The sequence below is a fragment of the Erythrolamprus reginae genome, chromosome 7, assembly GCF_031021105.1.
Source record: "Erythrolamprus reginae isolate rEryReg1 chromosome 7, rEryReg1.hap1, whole genome shotgun sequence".
Taxonomy (NCBI): Eukaryota; Metazoa; Chordata; class Lepidosauria; order Squamata; family Dipsadidae; genus Erythrolamprus; species Erythrolamprus reginae.
The window spans coordinates 25492261-25511578 of record NC_091956.1 but is presented as its reverse complement, the minus strand read 5'-3'; the positions used below and the strand labels follow the sequence as shown (position 1 = coordinate 25511578).

General features: G+C 42.2%; 1 protein-coding gene across 1 annotated transcript in view; it reads left to right on the top strand.

Annotated features, from left to right (window-relative positions):
• The window catches only part of AASDH (aminoadipate-semialdehyde dehydrogenase), a 38759-nt gene extending 19760 nt beyond the window's left edge, over positions 1–18999 (top strand). The window contains exons 10-15 of the mRNA XM_070757218.1: positions 2176–2291; positions 4093–4840; positions 7400–7563; positions 9773–9898; positions 16829–16960; positions 18595–18999. Coding sequence (XP_070613319.1) covers positions 2176–2291; positions 4093–4840; positions 7400–7563; positions 9773–9898; positions 16829–16960; positions 18595–18993 — 1685 coding nt within the window. The 3' untranslated portion in view covers positions 18994–18999. The remainder of the gene's footprint in view (positions 1–2175; positions 2292–4092; positions 4841–7399; positions 7564–9772; positions 9899–16828; positions 16961–18594) is intronic.
• The last annotated feature ends 319 nt before the right edge of the window (positions 19000–19318 follow it).

Below are 19318 nucleotides of genomic sequence, written 5' to 3'. Positions count from 1 at the left end.
ATCCCAGGCATATCGGCTGCAACCCATTACTGCATACGGCACGGCCTAATTAAGACAGAGTGACATAAAACCAGGCGAGAACAAACGTATTGATAGAACACCACTTCTACCAGATCAAACTTCACACGAGGGAGCCATCTGCCACTCTAGCTCATTAATTCGGAGACCGATTGGGTATTTTCTTCAGCTTCCAGATGTAAATAACATTTTATCGGAACATCTTGTTACGAAAATGGCTTGCTTTTTAGAGCATGAAAGCCTGAGAGAAGCCAAGTCACTCTGATTCTGTGCCATCAAGTCAATGTCAGTTCCTATACAGATCACATACACAAAGTGTCTCCAGGATGACCTGTTTGTGTGTAGTCCCTCAGATCTTGAAGTGCCCTCGCAACTGCTGTGATACTCTGCACTTCTATTTCTACTAGTTTTTTTCTCGTCGTTCCTATCATCCATTTTTATTATTATTATTATTTATTAAATTTGTATGCCGCCCCTCTCCATAGACTCGGGGCGGCTCACAGCAGTAATAGAAAAACAATGTACAATACAAATCTAATAATTAAAACTAAAAACCCATAATTTAAAAAACATGCACACAACATACCATACATAGACAATATAGGCCTGGGGAAGTTGTCTCAGTTCCCCCATGCCTGACGGCAGAGGTGGGCTTTAAGGAGTTTACGAAAGGCAAGGAGAGTGGGGGCAGTTCTAATGTCAGGGGGGAGCTGGTTCCAGAGGGTCGGGGCCGCCACAGAAAAGGCTCTTCCCCTGGGACCCGCCAAACAACATTGTTTAGTCGACGGGACCCTCTGGGTCCATCAGGCGTCTGGGGCGGAACAACTTAATCGGTTCTGCCTCCCTGTGGGGATGGATTGGAGCCAGGAAGTCAAGCCGTAGTAGAAAAAGGTCTGACCATGACAAAGGCAATGCTTCTAAGCCCCTTAGTCTCAGACCATTACTCAATTGCTCAGAGAGGAATACCATGTCAGGTGCGTGTCCCCCCTCGTGAGTCAGACCCTGTATTACTTGAGTCAGGTCCATAGCTGTCATGGTGGTCATGAACTCCTGTACCAGTTCAGAGCTTTCGCCGAGTGACGGCAGGTTAAAGTCCCCCAAGACAATAAGTCTGGGGAACCCCACCGCCAACCCAGCTACCTCCTCAAGTAGCACAGGCAGGGCTTTTGACATGCAGCTGGGAGGCAGGTACGTGAGAAACAAGCCGCGATATAGGTGGGTCTTGAGTAATTTGCGAAAGACAAGGAAGGTGGGGGCCGTTCTAATCTCCGGGGGGAGTTGATTCCAGAGGGCCGGGGCCGCCACAGAGAAAGCTCTTCACCTGGGGCCCGCCAAACGACATTGTTTGGTCGACAGGACCCAGAGAAGGCCAACTCTTGGACCTTATCAGCCGCTGGGATTCGTGCAGTAGAAGGCGGTTCCGGAGGTATTCTGGTCCAATGCCATGTAGGGCTTTAAAGGTCGTTACCAACACTTATGTGAAGTTAGAGGTTTTGGCCTGACAACTTGTGTGTGTGTGCGCGCGCCCATGCGGGTATAACCTGTTTCTAGTTTTACTTTCACTTAAGTCATTTGTGGACTCAAATATCTATCAGGCAAGGGTTCCACTTACTGGACACTACCGGTACGTCCTCCGGGATCGTCGCGGGCACCCAGGCGCCCAGTGGGCGCACTTGTGCCCGTCGGTGCGATATTTTGCTCCTGCGGATGCACAGCAAGTGAAATCTCGCACGAGGGTGCTCGTGCGTGAGATTTTGCCGATTTTCAGCGATTTCTTTGCTTCTGCACATGCGCAGAAGCAAAAACCCGCTGAAAATTGGCGAAATCTCATGTGCAAGGGTGTCCTTGAACAAGATTTTTCTAGCTGAGCGTGCACAGAAGCAAAGAAATAGCTGAATTTAATTTATTCAAAATGTATGCCGCCCAATCCCATAGGACACGAAATCTCATGTGTGCATGTGCATTCACGCATCGGTGGCGCAGTAATGCATGCGCTTCTCCATTTCCAACACCACGATGCTGATCAATGTGTACCCACTACTGACATACAGTACATATGAATTGTGACTCCAGTGGAGTGCTAAGTTACAATAAAGATGCAGGCATGCTTTGCTTTATTATAATGAAAACCTGTTTTATCTTTTGCTTTGTGTCAAGGCAAAATTGATGTGTCCAAGCTAAATCAGATTTACAGCAGCCACCTGAATTCTCGAAAAAGTGACAGCAAGCTAAGCGAACAGGAACTATGGGAAGGCCTACGGAGTCTCTGGCAGGTAGTCCATTTAGCTGCATTATTTCCTTATCGTAAGAATTCTCTTAAGCATCCATAATTCAATCATTCAATTCAATTCAACTTATTAGATTTGTATGCTGCCCCTCTCCGAAGACTCATGTGGACAAGGGGAGACAAGAACAGGAATAAATATTGGATTTACGATATTTTGTATTGTTCCTTTTATATGCTATAAGCCAGAGGTGGGCTGCTAGCCGGAACGCTAAATTGGGCTCGCCGCCGCGGCTCGTGACTGCTTGCGGGGTTGGCACGATTTTGCTTCTGCACCTGTGGAGGTGGCAAAATCACGCACAGAGCCGCAGGTGCGCCTGTGTTTCGGTGAGGGTTTTTTGCTTCCGTGCATGCTGAAACACGGGTGCACCTGCGGCTCCAGGGGCGATTTTGCTACCTCCACAGGTGCAGAAGCAAAATCGAACTGGCCCCGCAAGCACTCACGAGCTGTGGCGGCGAGCCCAATTTAGCGTTCCGGCTAGCACCCCACCTCTGCTTATAGTATCCAAAAGGTACAATACGAAATACAGTAGTCCCTCACCTATCGCTGGTGTTACGTTCCAGACCTGGCCGCGATAGGTGAAATCCGCGATGGGGAATTTATCGCCTGATAGTACTTATTTAAGTATTTATATTGTAATTGTTTGGTAAGTTTTCATTGTTTTAAGTGTTTATAAACCCTTCCCACACAGTATTTATTTTAGATACAGTATTTAATTACAGTATTTAAATATTTACAATTTTAGATTTTTTTTTTTTTTTTTAAACCTGCCGATCGAGTTCGGCGGGCTGTTTAAATCTGCCGATCGACTTCCTCAGAAACCCGCGATGAAGTGAAGCCGCAGTAGGTGAAGCGCAGTATAGCAAGGGACTACTGTATCGTAAATCCAGTTTTAAGCTAAAAGTAGCTGGTAGCAAACTAAGTTGAGTAATCTACAAAGTAATAAAAACCAAACAGATTTATAGAGAAATGAAGACAACCTATGGATCAGCGGTGTCTATAGGGGCTGTATATAAATCCAATTAATAATAATAATAATAATAATAATAATAATAATAATAATAATAATAATAATAATAATAAAAAAATACCTGTTGCAAAAAAATCGCACAGACTAACTACAAGCATAGACATGATGCTGTGGCACAGATGATCCACTGCAACTTGTGCCGGAACTACCATTTACCAGTGGCAAAGAACTGGTGGGATCATAAGCCCGAAAAAGTGGTCGAAAATGAGCAAGCAAAACTACTCTGGGACTTCCAACTTCAGACTGACCGAATTCTGAAGCATAACACACCAGACATTGTGATTGTGGAGAAAAATAAAGTATGGATCATAGATATCGCAATCCCAGGAGACAGCAGGATTGAGGAGAAGCAGCTAGAGAAATTAGTGAAATACAAAGATCTAAAAATCGAGCTGCAACAACTCTGGCATAAGCCCATGAAAGTGGTCCCAGTGGTACTTGGCACGCTGGGCGCAGTACCAAAGGATCTCAGAGAACATTTGAAAACCATTGGAATTGACAACATCTCCATCTGTCAATTGCAAAAGGCCGCTTTACTGGGATCGGCAAACATAATTCGCCGCTACATCACGCAGTCCTAGATGCTTGGGAAGCGCCCGACTGGTGATGAAATACGAAATCCAGCATAGTGATCTCGTTTGCTGTGTTGTACTGACATAATAATAATAATAATAATAATAATAATAATAATAATAATAATAATAATGATGATGATGATGATGATAGCACCACTTCTTCCTTTCTCTCCTTCTGCCCCAGGCTATTCTTAATCTTCCAGAAGATTCCAGTTGTATTTTGGAAAAGTCACAGTTCTTGTCTAGTGGTGGGGATTCTTTAAAATTGCTACAGCTTCACGATGAAATTGAACGTATGGTAGGTAGGCCTATTCCTGACTTGGTTGAAATTATTCTCAATCGTTCCATTAGCGAGATCTACAAACACATCCTGAAATCAGCTTTCCCAAGCGACAACGTAACTACAAGCAGTCACAGTGCTGTAAAAAGAAAATTAAGTGACCCCCTCGGTGAAGAACTGAACAATAAGCGTGTGGAGTTTACCCCTGAAAGTTTGCTGGAAACTGACATGGCCACTGTAGGTTTTATTGCAGTAAGTCGAGGCAACCACTTGGTATCTATCAATGAACCCATGAAGAACCCGATTGAGGCAGAAAAGAATGAAGTGTTGCCAAATAGCGACCCGAATGTAAACATAAGAGAAGATGATTCCGCTGGAGGAAATTTGGATGAAGCAAATCTTGATGAAATTACCCAAAAGCTGACGCTGCGCGTAAGATGGACCTCGGACCTTGGCAAATGTATTGATGCCTCTCCGCTACTTGTAATCCCAGTTCCTGACCGATCATCTGCTCTGGTTTATATCGGATCTCATTCTCATGTGATTCAAGCGGTCAGCTTATATTCAGGCAAAGTGAAGTGGACAAGAAATCTTGCAGGCCGCATCGAGTCCTCTGCGTGTGTATCTAAGTGTGGAAACTTCATTGTTGTTGGTAAGTATTCAGAACCTTTGGAAGTATCGGTGGAAAATGCTATCAAAGAGGAATATGTTTTGTAACATAATATGCAGTGAATAGTGTCGCAGAATCTAATCTGGGTTGGTCACCAGGACCATTTTAACAGATTAACAGAATTGGAAGGGACCTTGTAGGTCATCTAGTCCAACCCCCCACTCAAGCAGGAGTCCCTACACCATTTCCGACAAATGGCAGTCCAATTTCCTCTTGTAAGTCTCTATCTCAGTGTTTCCCAAACTTTTTTGAGCCGCGGCACATTATTCACATTTTCAAAATCCTGGGGAACATAGGGGGGGGAGGGCGCAAAAAAGTTTGGACAAAAAAATCTCTCTTCCTCCCTTTCAATCTATTTCTCTCTCCCTCCCTCTTTCTCTCCCTTCCTCTTTCTCTCTCCCTCTCCACCCCTTTCTTTCTCCTTTCCTTCCTCTCTCTTTTGCTCTCTTTCTCTCTCCCTCCTTCCCCCCTCTTGCTGTCTCTGTCTTTCTTTCTCTTTCTCTCTCTCTCTCATTCTGTCTCTCTCTCTTTCTCTCTCTTCCTTTCTTTCTCTCTCTTGTTCTCTCTCTTCCTTTCTTTCTCTCTCTTGTTCTCTCTCTTCCTTTCTTCTCTGTGGAGGCCGGCAAAGCTTTTTTCTTATTTTAAATGTTCCGGGTCGGCTGGCTGGGGGATGGGGCACGCGCACGCCCCCGACATTCCAAAGAATCTTCACCGACCTCCGCTGTGAGGTTTTCTCTGAGCGTTCGCCGCTGTTGCAGCCACCGCTGCGGGAGGAGCTGGAGAAAGGGGCTGATCGGGCGAGCATCAGTGGCGAGAAGCCAGGGGTGCGAGGGGGCCGGAGGCACTGGGGGGTGGGGGCGGCCGCGGCGCCGGCCTCCGCATTTCCGTCGCTCCTCACCCCAAACTCCAACGCCTGGCTCCTTGCGCGGCACTGGAAAAGGATGCTGCGTTGTCGGCTACTTCCTGGTGCCGCCGGGGAATCTCCAGCTGGGCGGGGCACTGACGGTGCCTCTGACCTGGAGTTCCCGCTCGCAGCCGCCGCCCCGGCTACTGTCCGATGCTGCTGCTGCCAGCGCTCTCCCGCAGGGCCCCAAAGGAGATGGGAAGAATGAAGCTCAGCTTCCGATCTCGGAAGCTGAGCTTCGCGGCACACCTGACCATGTCTCGCGGCACACTAGTGTGCTGCGGCACACTGGTTGAAAAACAGTGCTCTATCTATCTATCTATCTATCTATCTATCTATCTATCTATCTATCTATCTATCTATCTATCTATTCTGCCAGCGTGTTTCAACCGCACGTAATTACAGGGTAATTAGTCCAGGAAGAAAAAACATTATTCAGAGTGATTAACAATGAAAAAAATCCTGCAAGCTTAGCGCTTTGTTAGGGCTGAAAAAAAGCTTCCAAAAAAAAAGCTACATTCAGAGTATAAGATGCACCAAATTTTTTAGTATCTTTGGGGGGGGGGGAAGGTGTGTCTTATATTCTGAAAAATATGGCATATCATATGTCTGTGAAAAATATTTCAAGATTAGATCACCCACTGCAAAGTAAGAAAAGTGTCAGCACCAGATGGCTCCAGAAAAAAGCCAGCATTAGCAAGATGGTGGACATAGTGTTGCAATGCAAACGCTGGTCCTTTCGGCATATGCCCACTAGTGGGTTCTTACTGATACAGCTAATTGCACACGGCTTCGCGGATAATAACAACAACATAATAATAACATAATAATAATAATAATATAGTAATAATAATAATAATAATTTATTAGATTTGTATGCTGCCCCTCTCCAAAGACTTGGAGCAGCTCACAACAATAGTGAACAATGTAAACAAATCCAATACTTAAAAAGACATCTAAAAACCCATCTCATTAAAATAACCATACAACTCAATCATAACATACATAAACCATATTAACAAGGGGATACCTCAATTATCCCATGCCTGGTGACATAGGTGGGTTTTCAGCAACTTACGAAAGGCAAGGAGGGTGGGGGCAGTTCTAATCTCCGGGGGGAGTTGATTCCAGAGGGCTGGGGCTGCCACAGAGAAGGCTCTTTCCCTGGGGCTCGCCAGACGACATTGTTTAGTCAACGGGACCCAGAGAAGGCCAACTCTGTGTGACTTAATCGGTCACTGGGATTTGTGCGGCAGAAGACGGTCCCAAAGGTATTCTGGTCCGATGTCATGTAGGGCTTTATAGGAGACGTTGCTACGCGCATGCGCAGAAGCAGAAAGCACCAAAATCTTGGACGCGGGTGCATTCCCATATGAGATTTTGCTTTCTGCATAAGCACACTAGCGAATTCTCCTTCAGATGCACACGCACATACGCCAAAGACGTGGAGCAGCATGCAATTAGCCGTACCGGTAAGAACTCACTACTGCAAATGCCTGCCTTGCCAATTTTCACCACAAAGCCTACAGACAATTTCTTTGTGACCAGAAACTCTCTTTTGAACTTGAGAATGTTTTTTCACGTCTCCGATTACAATTCCAAATGCACCTGTTTTCTGTGGCTGTGCTTTTACGTAGGTTGTTATAACGGACTGGTATATGTTCTCCAGAACAGTAATGGCGAAATCCACTGGGCATTTCCCACGGAAGATGCTGTGAAAAGTTCTCCAGCTCTGGATCCTTCCACAGGATTAGTCTTTATTGGATCTCATGACCAGCATATATATGCTTTGGATATATATGTAAGTAAATGTGAATGTTGAGACTTAGTTCATCAAGTTTGGTTAAGACCGTGGAGGAGTGTCCACAACTCACGGGCCACGCGATAGTACCAGACCACAGCCCTTTCAGATCTGGGCCGCATAAGTGAGCACATGTATGCAAAGCTCAATTTCTCCAAGCGTGTGTGTGCAACCACCATTTGCAAACAGGTCTGCGTGTGTGCGCTTGTGGAACCATCCCCCCTTTCTCTCCCCATCCCCCCCCCGCCACTGAAATGCAATGGATCATTCTTCTGCAGAGAAGCAATTTAAATACTGATGTAATAACTGTTCTGTCCAGACAGGACAACGATAAGCAATAAAGAGCCACCCATGCTGTCCAAAATGTGATCATAGGCAAAATCTATTGGTAAAATGAGTCTGTTGGTAGACAAAATCTATTGGTAAACTGGTTAACTCTAAGGAATGTTCATGCTGGCAGCGTTTCTCTAATGAGCCGATGATAAGGGAAGACCAGGCTGCAAGCCAGAAAGAGTCATAAATCTCTGTTCCTGAAGTGTTTCTGGTAGTTTGACAAAACTTACTATTCCATGGAATTCAGCAGCACATGAAACGGGCATGAATAAAAGTCTGTGAAAGCAGAAAAGTTTCTCAGCTTCCATGATGAGAAATGTTTGCCATGCCCACTTCCCCTCAGAATGTCCCTTATATACTGGCAAGGCGTGGCCAAGTGTCCCATAGATCTATTAATGCCAAGAACCCCTTCTTTTCAGATATTCACATCTAGACTACGTTCTCCTGACCCTTGCATCTTACGGGGGGGGGGGGTTCCTCTTCCCCTTAATTCCCCATCATCCTCTGAGTCACTCAATACCATAACTTGGGGTGCTACAGTCTCTGGTGGTTCCTCCGTCCCGCACTCCTCTTCACTTTCACTCTCGGACTCTGATGGCAAGAACACTCGCCTGCCATTCCAGTACTCATCTGTCTCCTGGTCCTCGAAATCCGTGACCAGCTGGACATGGATCACTCACAACAATAACTATAGTGGAATAGGTAAAGATGTAGAGATTGCTACCAAGCATAAGAAAGCCAGTTTGGTATCAGACTAGAAACCAAGGTACCTGTGAATTCTAGTCCCGCCTTAATCAAAAAGGCAAACTACTTCTGAAAAATCTTGCCAAGAAAATTGCAGGGATTTGTTCAGGCAGCCTTTGAGAATCATATACGATTGAAAGAAAGGTGAGGGGGAACTCCTGATCATAAAGTGTTCCTTCGATCTCTCTAGTAGAATCCTCCCAAAAATTCACAGATACAAATTTCAGACACACACACACGTTTGAAAATTCAAAACAATGTTCTTTATACCGAAAATTCACTTAAACCAAGTCCTCTTTTGGTATAGCAAAGAGCACTCGTCTCCAAACAAACTGGTAATTTGTACAAGTCCCTTATCAGTTCTGAGATACTTAGCTTGCAGCTGTGAGGCAATTCACAGTCCTTCTTCTTTCACAAAGTGAAACATACTTTGCTCTGGTTTAGTTTCAAAGCGGGGGGAAATCAGCACACAAAGGTCGAAGTCAGCAAGGCAGTCACGAAACACAACGATCAGATAATCCTCCACAATGGCCAAACCCATAGGCTGCTATTTATAGCAGCCTCACTAATTACCACAGCCCCACCCAACCACAGGTGGCCTCATTTTCTTTGATAATAATCTCTCGGTTTGTTGTTGCCTATGCATCGCTCTCCGCATGCGTGGCTGTATCATTAACTCTTGTTCTGAATCCAAGGAGGAGCTAGATAATTGATCTCCTTCTGAGCTGTCTGCCACACTCTCCTTCTCCCTGTCACTCATGTCTTCTTGGTCAGAGGAGCCTTCATCAGCAGATTCTACCAGGAGCAAAACAGGCCTGTGGCATGCTGATGTCTCCCCCACATCCACAGTCCTTGGGGCAGGAGCTGGGCCAGAGCTAACCACAACATAAAGATTCATATCAAGAAAATAAAATATTTTAAAATAAGTTTGCTCTAAAACATTGGTATGGAACAATGGTCCTTTCACAACTTGTGGACTTCAACTGCCAGAATTCCTGAGCCAATTCTGGGAACCGAAGTCCCCAAGTTATAAAAGGGGCCATCGCTCCACACCCTTTCTACAGTAACCTTAATGTTAACCTTAAATTAAGGTGTGTCACATTGTGAAATGTACATTTTGTTACTCTGGCAGAAGAAGGAATGTGTTTGGAGGTTACACAGTGAATCCGGAGGTATATTTTCTTCTCCTCATCTACACCTGATTCCACATCACCTGTACGTTGGTACTCTGGGAGGACTACTACTTGCTGTTAATCCTGTACGTAACTTCCTAGTTTTGCATGCTCGAAGTTCTAGATTCACCGTAGGCTTTAAAAACTCTGAATAAAGGGGCTACAAAGAAGAAGATTTTGGATACCATTATAGTTACTGAACAATATACCTTGTTCTTTCCTGATGCAAATAATTCAAACTACATTAGTATATATTAATTCAGAGTAATTATAGAAATGGCACATGTTAAGGGATCAGGAGCTAATTATTTTATTTATCGGCTCCTTGTAATTTAATTCTTGTGGAATTGTAACCACCTATGGAAAATGGTATAGTATTTATAGAGATGTACCCAAGTAAAAATTAGTGAATGGGTTTGCATGCCTGTTAATGCAGTAGTGAATAAGTACTCTTCATTATTTAATGTGATTTCGTGTTGTCTTATTTCAACAATAGATTCTTTTTCTTTAAAATATTTGACATAGAGGAAAGCAGAAATGGTAGTTACTCCTTTGTTATCTGATTAAGTTATGTAGCTATAATAAACTGTCTCTTTCTATATAAGGGGGTATAGAGAATGACCTTGAAAGACAAGAAAAATAGCGGTTACCAAGGCAATAGTTAGATAAACAGGGCTTGAGCCCAGACTAGCAAAATACCGTATTTTGGGGAGTATAATATGCATTTACACCCCCTGCCCAAAAGAGGCTGACAATTTAGATGTGTCTTATACTCCAAATGTAGCCCCGCCCACCTACCGGACTCCACCCTTTGGCCTCCGTGTATCCTCTTTCTGGCTGCAAAGTTTGCCACAATCACCTGCGTTTTTGGGCTCCGTGCCCCACGTTTTCAGCCTCCAAATGCTCCATTTGAGAGCTGTTCAGGGCTGCAGGGATCGCCAAAGAACATCACTACCGATTACCACCTCTGCGCATGGCTTTTTTGGCCTCTGCACATTGCATTTTAGATCTCTGCACGCTCCGTTTGACGGCCTCTGTTGCATCGCATTTTGGGGCAGCGATCGGCGGCAAAGCCCAAAATGGCAATCCGCTGCCTTGTCTTACCGCTTGTACACTTCATCTGCTTTAGTCCCTGGAGCTCCCTCCGATGATCAGCTGTGCTTCTGAAGCTGCTTAGCAGCCCCAGCGAGTATACGCTCACAACCAGCGAACTAATTTGCTGAAGTTGACCAGGCTAAGGACGCTGGTAGGTAGAGAATTTTTTCCCCTTGGCTCAGAATACTTTTTTCTTTGTTTTCCTCCCCAAAATTAAGGCATGCCTTATACTCAGGCGCATCTTATACTCCGAAAAATATAGGAATTGGAGAAAACAGCCCCTTCTCTAGCTCATATGAAGATTTATTTATTTACTTACTTACTTACTTACTTACTTACTTACTTACTTACTTACTTACTTATTAGATTTGTATGCTGCCCCTCTCCATAGACTCAGGGCGACTCACAAGAACAATAAAACAATTCAAGACAAATCTAATAATTTAAAAACATTTTAAAAAACCCGTTATTAAAGCAGACATACACACAAACATACCATACATAAATTGTATAGGCCCGGGGGAGATGTCTTAATTCCCCCATGCCTGACGGCAGAGGTGGGTTTTAAGGAGTTTACGAAAGGCAAGGAGGGTGGGGGCAGTTCTAATCTCAGGGGGGAGCTGGTTCCAGAGGGTCGGGGCCACCACAGGGAAGGCTCTTCCCCTGGGAACCGCCAAATGACATTGTTTAGTCGATGGGACCCGGAGAAGGCCAACTCTGTGGGACCTAATCGGTCGCTGGGATTCGTGCAGCAGAAGGCGGTCCCGGAGATATTCTGGTCCGATGCCATGAAGGGCTTTATACGATGTGAGGGAGAAGCCCATTCTGACTTGCAAGGTTCTGTAACCATAGCTCTTACAATAAAAGTGGTCCTGTATTATGTGGTAGGGGTCTCCAACATTGATGGGCTGCCAAAAATTTTACTGCCATGTTGTGGGTGTGGCTTATTTTGTGGGTGTGGTTTGATGGGCATGTGACCACGTAGGGGTAGCTTGCTGGCCATGTGACCTGGTGGGAGTGGCTTAACAATCATGTGACCAGGGGTGGCTTAAAGGTCATGTGACGGGTGGGAGTGGCTTGCCGACCAATATAAGTTTTCAAATAGGTGCTTGGACTCTTTTTCAGTTAATTATTTGAATAGCCACAAAAAGGACAAATAATAGACCAGCGTTTCCCAACCGGTGTGCCGCGGCACACTAGTGTGCCGCGAGACACAGTCAGGTGTGCCACCAAACTTCAGCTGGGCGGGGTGCTGCCGGTGCCTCCGAGCTCCCACTCGCAGCTGTCCCCCGGTTCCTGCCCGTTGCCGCGGTTTCTGGCGCTCTCCTGCTGGGCCCCAAAGAAGGAAGGCGGGAAAAAGGAGAGCGAGTGGGAGCTCGGAGGCACCGGCAGCGCCCCGCCCAGCTGGAGTTTCCTGGCGTCGGCGGCAAGTGTCCTTTGGGCCCGGCGGGAGGGCACTGGCGGTGGGAGCGGGAGCGTGCCGGCTGCAGCGGCCCCAGGCGGTCGTGGGGAGATGGAGGCGGCGAGAGGGAGCATCAGCGCCACCCCTCTACGAGCAGCAAGACCCTCAGCGACGGGGCATGCCGTTTGCCTTTCGGCTCCGTCGCTGAGACTTTTGCTGCTCGTGGAAGGGAAGGCGCCGATGCCCAAAGCCTCAGCGACGTTTGGCTGCCGGGGGGGTGGGGAGGAGAAAATCCTACCCCCCCTCCAGGAGCAGCAAAAGCCTAAGTGACGGATCGCGCCGTTTCCCTTTCGGCTCCGTCGCTGAGGCTTTTGCTGCTCGTGGAAGGGAAGGCGCCGATGCCCAAAGCCTCAGCGACGTTTGGCTGCCGGGGGGGTGGGGAGGAGAAAATCCTCCCCCCCCCCCTCCAGGAGCAGCAAAAGCCTAAGTGACGGATCGCGCCGTTTCCCTTTCGGCTCCGTCGCTGAGGCTTTTGCTGCTCCTGGAGGGGGGGTTGGCGGTGCCGATGCCAAATGCTTTCCCTCCGCGGTGGGGGGTGGAGGGCAGCCGCAGTCAGCCCCAGGAGACAAAGAGGGAATGAGAGAAAGGAAAGAGACAGAAAGGGAGGGAGAGAAAGAACAAGTGAGAGATAGAAAGGATAGAGAGAAAGGGAATGAGAGAAAGGAAAGAGAGAGAAAGGGAGGGAGAGAAGGAATGAGGGAAAAAGGGAGGAAGAGAGAGAAATTAGAAACATGAGAGAGAAAAGGGGGAAAGACAGGAGAAGTACCCAGAAATGAGACAGTAGTATAAATTTCAGGAGGGATGATTGATGATTGACTGTACAAGTATTTATAAGGGGATGTTACATGGGATTGTATATATGAGGGGGTTATGTATGTATGTATGTATTTATTTATTTATTTATTTATTTGTGTCATTTTGGTTGGTGGTGTGCCCCAGGATTTTATAAATGTAAAAAATGTGCCGCGGCTCAAAAAAGGTTGAAAATCACTGTAATAGACAGCATTATCTGTTGAGGAGCACAGTAACATTTTAAGATTTTGTAATGAACCCACAGGGTTCAATATGATAACAAATTAGGCAAGTAACTCGATTTTCTTTAATTGCTATAAAAGTTCAGTTCTAGATAATGATTAAAATGATTAAAGTGTTTATGGGTATAAATATACTATTTAATTATGTCCTGTTATAAAAGTAATTAAGGATCATATTAAGGTACTAGAGAAGAACAATTAAAAAAGCTTTTAAGTATTCAATAAATAGTGCATAAACCTACTAACCCCACTGCGTCCCTCCCCTCCATGGGCGCAGCCGCCCATTACTGGTCTTCAACCTTGGCAACTTTAAGATTTGTGGACTTCAACTCCCAGAATTCCTCAGCCAGATGGCTGAGGAATTCTGGGGGTTGAAGTCCACAAATCTTAAAGTTGCCAAGGCTGGAGACTACTGCTATATGATGTCGTTTTCTTTTTTTTTTTTTTTCAATTTTTTTATTGTTTTTCATAAAACAGACATACAGACGTACAAACATTAAACATAAAATGGGGATGTATTTCCCCGCTTCTTTTGAAAGTATACATTCAAATAGAGAAAAGAATACATAATCAAACATTTGTTAAATGTTAAAAAGTCTAGTAAAAAATTTTCAAATCTTAAATGCAATATTAGTACAGTATAAGTAAAAATGCTTAATATGTTATTTATGTGTAATATATTCATCTAATCAAACATTCAAACTAATCTCAATTACTAAACATACATAAAACAAAATTTTTAATATATCGCTTGTGAATAAACTACTATGTCAAAATCATCAACAAATACATCTAATATTGTTATTACCTAAATAAAAACAGATCTATCTCTTATTTTTTCTTATCTAACCATTTATATATGTTGTTCCATGTTTCATAAAATTTTGTATCTTCTTGATCGTTTAATCGTCTTGTCATCATATCCATTTCGGCGCAATCTAATATTTTAGCTATAACTTCTTCTTTCTTGGGGATTTCCTCCCCCTTCCAGTTTTGCGCGTATATTATTCTAGCCGCAGTTAATATGTGTATGATTAAGTAAAGAGTTTCCTTCTTATAAGTCTGATTAGTAATTCCTAATAAGTAAAATTCCGGGGTGTTATCTATGTCATATTTTAATATTTCTTTTAATATCTTCTCAATCATCTTCCAATAAGTTTTAGCTTTGCTACATGTCCACCATTGATGGTAATAAGTTCCTATATCTTTCTTGCATTTCCAACACAGTGGGGATGTTTTAGGAAACATTTTAGCTATCCTGTTTGGTGGAAGGTGCCATCTATAAAACATTTTAATTTGGTTTTCTTTTAATGAAACTGACTTGGTCATTTTCCAATTATTAATCCAGACTTTTTCCCAAGTATCTATATCTATTTCCTTACCTATATTTCTGCACCATCTTATCATGGTATCTTTTAGAGTCAACTCTATATTTTTGTGAGCGATAAGAAATTTATATATTTTCCCTATCATTTTTACTGAATTATTAATAATTAAATGACTTAGCAAATTCTTACTTTTATTAAAAGTATAAAGAGTTATATCCTTCTGGTATCTGGATCGAATCTGGGCATAATGCCACCAATCTATTATTATCCCTTCTTCTTGTAGTTTATTCCTAGGCTTTAGCTTCATCTGATCATTTAATAATTCTTTATATCTATAAAATATTTTCGTGTCTTTTATAGATTTTGGATGTGTTATTGCTTCTAGGGGGGCTATCCATTCTGGAACATTTAAGAAGTGATTTTTCTTTATGTCCTTCCAAACCTCTAGTAAATACTTCCTTAATGTGTGTCTTTTAAAATATGAGTGATTTTTTTCCTTGTCATACCATATAAATGCATGCCAACCCAGCATAAGATCATGTCCTTCTAAATTTAATATTCTTTTATTCTCTAAGGTTATCCAATCTTTAATCCATGTTAAGGCGGCGGCCTGATGATATAATTTCCAGTTTGGAAGACCAAATCCTCCTCTTTCTTTAATGTCTTCCAAACAGTTTATTTTTATCCTTGCTTTTTTCCCTTGCCATATAAATTTTTTAACTAAGTTTGTCAAAGTTTTAAAGAAAGTTCCCCCTGGGTTTATTGGAATTACCTGAAAGAGAAATAAAACCTTAGGCAGAATATTCATCTTGATTGTGGCAATTCTTCCTAAAAATGATATTTTCAGGTTATTCCATGTTTCTAAATCTTTTTTAATTTCTGATAATAATTTTATGTAATTATCATTTTTTAAAGTTATTGTTTTTGCTGTTAAATTTATTCCTAAATATTTTACTTTCTTTACGGTTTTTATTCCAGAAATATTTTCTAATTTAGTTTCTTGTATTTTATTCATATTTTTGGTTAAGAAAGAAGTTTTGCTTTTATTTATCTTTAAACCTGCTACCTTTCCGTATTGTTCAATAGTTTGCAATAAAGAAGGGACAGTTGTTATCGGTTCTTCAATTATAAACGTTAAGTCATCTGCAAAAGCTTGGAGTTTGTAAGTTTCGTCTCCTATAGTTAAACCTTTTATTTCGGAATCCGCTCTTATTTTAATTAATAAAGTTTCAAGTGTCATAATAAATAACAATGGTGATATAGGACATCCTTGACGAACTCCCTTGTTTATATCAAGTGCTTGTAATTGGTTATTATTTAATATTATTTTAGTCGTTTGTTTTGAGTATATAGTATCTATTAAATTAACAAATTTTGAACCAAATCTCATTTTGTTTAATTGCATTTTTATAAATGTCCAGTTAACGTTGTCAAAGGCCTTTTGAGCATCTAAGAACATTAAGGATGCTGTCTTATCTGGGTGTTGTTCATAGTATTCTAATGTATTTATTACTGTTCTAAGGTTATTTTTAATTTGTCGCCCTGGTAGAAATCCATTTTGGTCTTGATGTATTATTCCATTTATAATTCTTTTAAGTCTATCTGCATAAATGGCAATAAATATTTTATAATCTACATTTAATAAAGATATGGGTCTGTAATTTTTTATTTTTAGTGGGTCAGTGCCGGATTTGTGTATTAAAGTTGTCAGCGATTCTGACCACTGCGTCCCTCCCCTCCATGGGCGCAGCCGCCCATTACTGGTCTTCAACCTTGGCAACTTTAAGATTTGTGGACTTCAACTCCCAGAATTCCTCAGCCAGATGGCTGAGGAATTCTGGGGGTTGAAGTCCACAAATCTTAAAGTTGCCAAGGCTGGAGACTACTGCTATATGATGTCGTTTTCTACTGTGATCTACGGTTGTAAGGTTGAAATATAGGCGTTTCTAAGAATCTGATCTTAGGGCAAATTCTTTCCACTGTTGCTTTTTAGTTACTTTGTTAGTTTCCAGTCTTTGTTTGGATGCCTTTATTTCTCATGTTTAACATTTGGAAAAGCATCTTAAGGCGGCTTGTGTTCATCATTTGTTTTTGCAGACTATGGGGGAAATTGTGTGGAAAACCGTTTGTGGGAAACCTATCTTCTCATCCCCACATTGCGATAAAGATTATGTATACGTTGGCTGCGTGGATGGAAATTTATACTGCTTTAGTCACTCTGGAGAAAAGGTTAAAATTTATTTATTTATTTATTCATTCATTCATTCATTCATTCATTCATTCATTTATTTATTTGATTTTTATGCCGCCCTTCTCCTTAGACTCAGGGCGGCTTACAACATGTTAGCAATAGCACTTTTTAACAGAGCCAGCATATTGCCCCCACAATCCGGGTCCTCATTTTACCCACCTCGGAAGGATGGAAGGCTGAGTCAACCTTGAGCCGGTGATGAGATTTGAACCGCTGATCTACAATCAGCTTCAGTGGCCTGCAGTACAGCACTCTACCTGCTGCGCCACCCCGGCTTTTGTACTATTGTACTATAAAATGATTGTACTGTTTAATAATTGAAACCTCTAAAATAACTACGGTAGTTCAACCTGGGTTTTTCTTTTTTAACATAAACTTCAGATTTGCTTTTTATGTTGCCCATAGCTTTTTAAAAAAAATATTTTTATTGAACATTTTTTGAGTTAAAAACATGGGGAAATTTATACAATTTCCTTCTTACATCCTTCATCTGTAATGAAGGATGTAAGAAACATTCATTTATTTCTAGAATCCGGTTTTAATTTTTTTTAAAACCTATTACTAATTCTTCAGAGCAATTTGTTGCTACCTGCTTGTTTTGTGATATGCATTCATTCTACCTGAGCTACTCTTTTGATGTGATTTTAAATTATAATTCAGTAAAGATTTTGATCATCTTGGTTTTGTTGAAATTTTCTTTGAAATCAACCGTGATCACTAGCCTTGAGTTCCTGAGTTTCTCACTTAGCAAACTGTTGAAATGGGTTTTGATGTTAGGATTAAATTCAAGATTCTTCCTTTGACTTGAGTTCAGTGATATACTGTACTGCCCTACAGCACAATGATCTATGTTGTATAAAATGCTGTTGGAGAAATATGCATTGGCCTAACCTATCCTAGAGAAACAATTGTCAAAAATCATCACAAAGCTATCTTCATTTCTGGTAATAACCCTTGGTATTTTCCTCCAGGGAACAATGGTAAAATTCCTCTTCTACTAAATTACTTGTGGCTCATTAAAATATAGCCTTTTAACATGTTCTAGTTGGTTTGGCCTGCCCAGTAGTATCATTACTGACTCTTAACTGAAACCTTTTGCAATTTGTATATTCAGCAGGCCCACTCAATAAGCCAGAAATGTAGAAAAATGCAATGCATTCGCCTGTGTATGATATACATTGTTCAAAAAAATAAAGGGAACACTTAAACAACACAATATAACTCCAAGTAAATCGAACTTCTGTGCAATCAAACTGTCCATTTAGGAAGCAACACTGATTGACAATCAATTTCACATGCTGCTGTGCACATTCAACTTTGTACAGAACAAAGTATTTAGTGAGAATATTTCATTCATTCAGATCTAGGATGTGTTCTTTGAGTGTTCCCTTTATTTTTTTGAGCAGTATATATTGAGATATATAATTGATTGAAAGAATTAGCCCTGTACTTAGATAGTTTGTAAAAGTGGGTATAAATTTGAACATTTGTATAATGCATCATAAACTCATTAATAACATATACAATTAGTATATACCACACTAACTGTAGTATATAATCAAACTAACTGAAATTTCAGTAACCATTTAAATATTTTATTACTGTCCTACAGGTTTGGGCAATTTCTGGCAGTGGACCAATCTTTTCATCGCCCTGCGTTTCATCTTTTTCCAGAGAGATATTCTTCGGGTCCCATGACTGTTTTATTTATTGCTGTAACAGGGAAGGAAATGTATTATGGAGGTTTGAAACTACATCAACAGTTTATGCAACTCCATTTGTTTTCTGCAGTCCTACACTGGACAAGAAAACATATCTGATGGCGGCATCCACAGATGGCAGAATATGGGTCCTGAATGCTAAGACTGGGGTGGTAGAAGGTAAAGGAGAACTTCCAGGAGAGGCCTTCTCTTCACCTGTAGCCTGGGGATCAACAGTTGTTGTAGGATGTAGAAACAACTACCTTTATTGCTTTGATCTATGTTTATCTAAAGCTAATAAAATTCTGTAGCAATGAGCTTTTTAGGGTTTTTAATTTTCTACTCGAGCGCTAAATGTTTGCATTGATGTGAACTTTCTGGCTCAATATGGGAGGGAAGGAAAGCTGATTTTACACTTGATTTAAATCAAGGGTCTCCAACCTGTTGTGGTTAGCTCTGGCCCAGCTCCTGCCCCAAGGACTGTGGATGCGGGGGAGACATCCACATGCTGCAGGCCTGTTTTGCCCCTGGTGGAATCTGCTGATGAAGGCTTCTCTGACCAAGAAGACATGAGTGACAGGGAGGAGGAGAGTGGGGCAGACAGCTCAGAAGGAGATCAATTATCTAGCTCCTCCT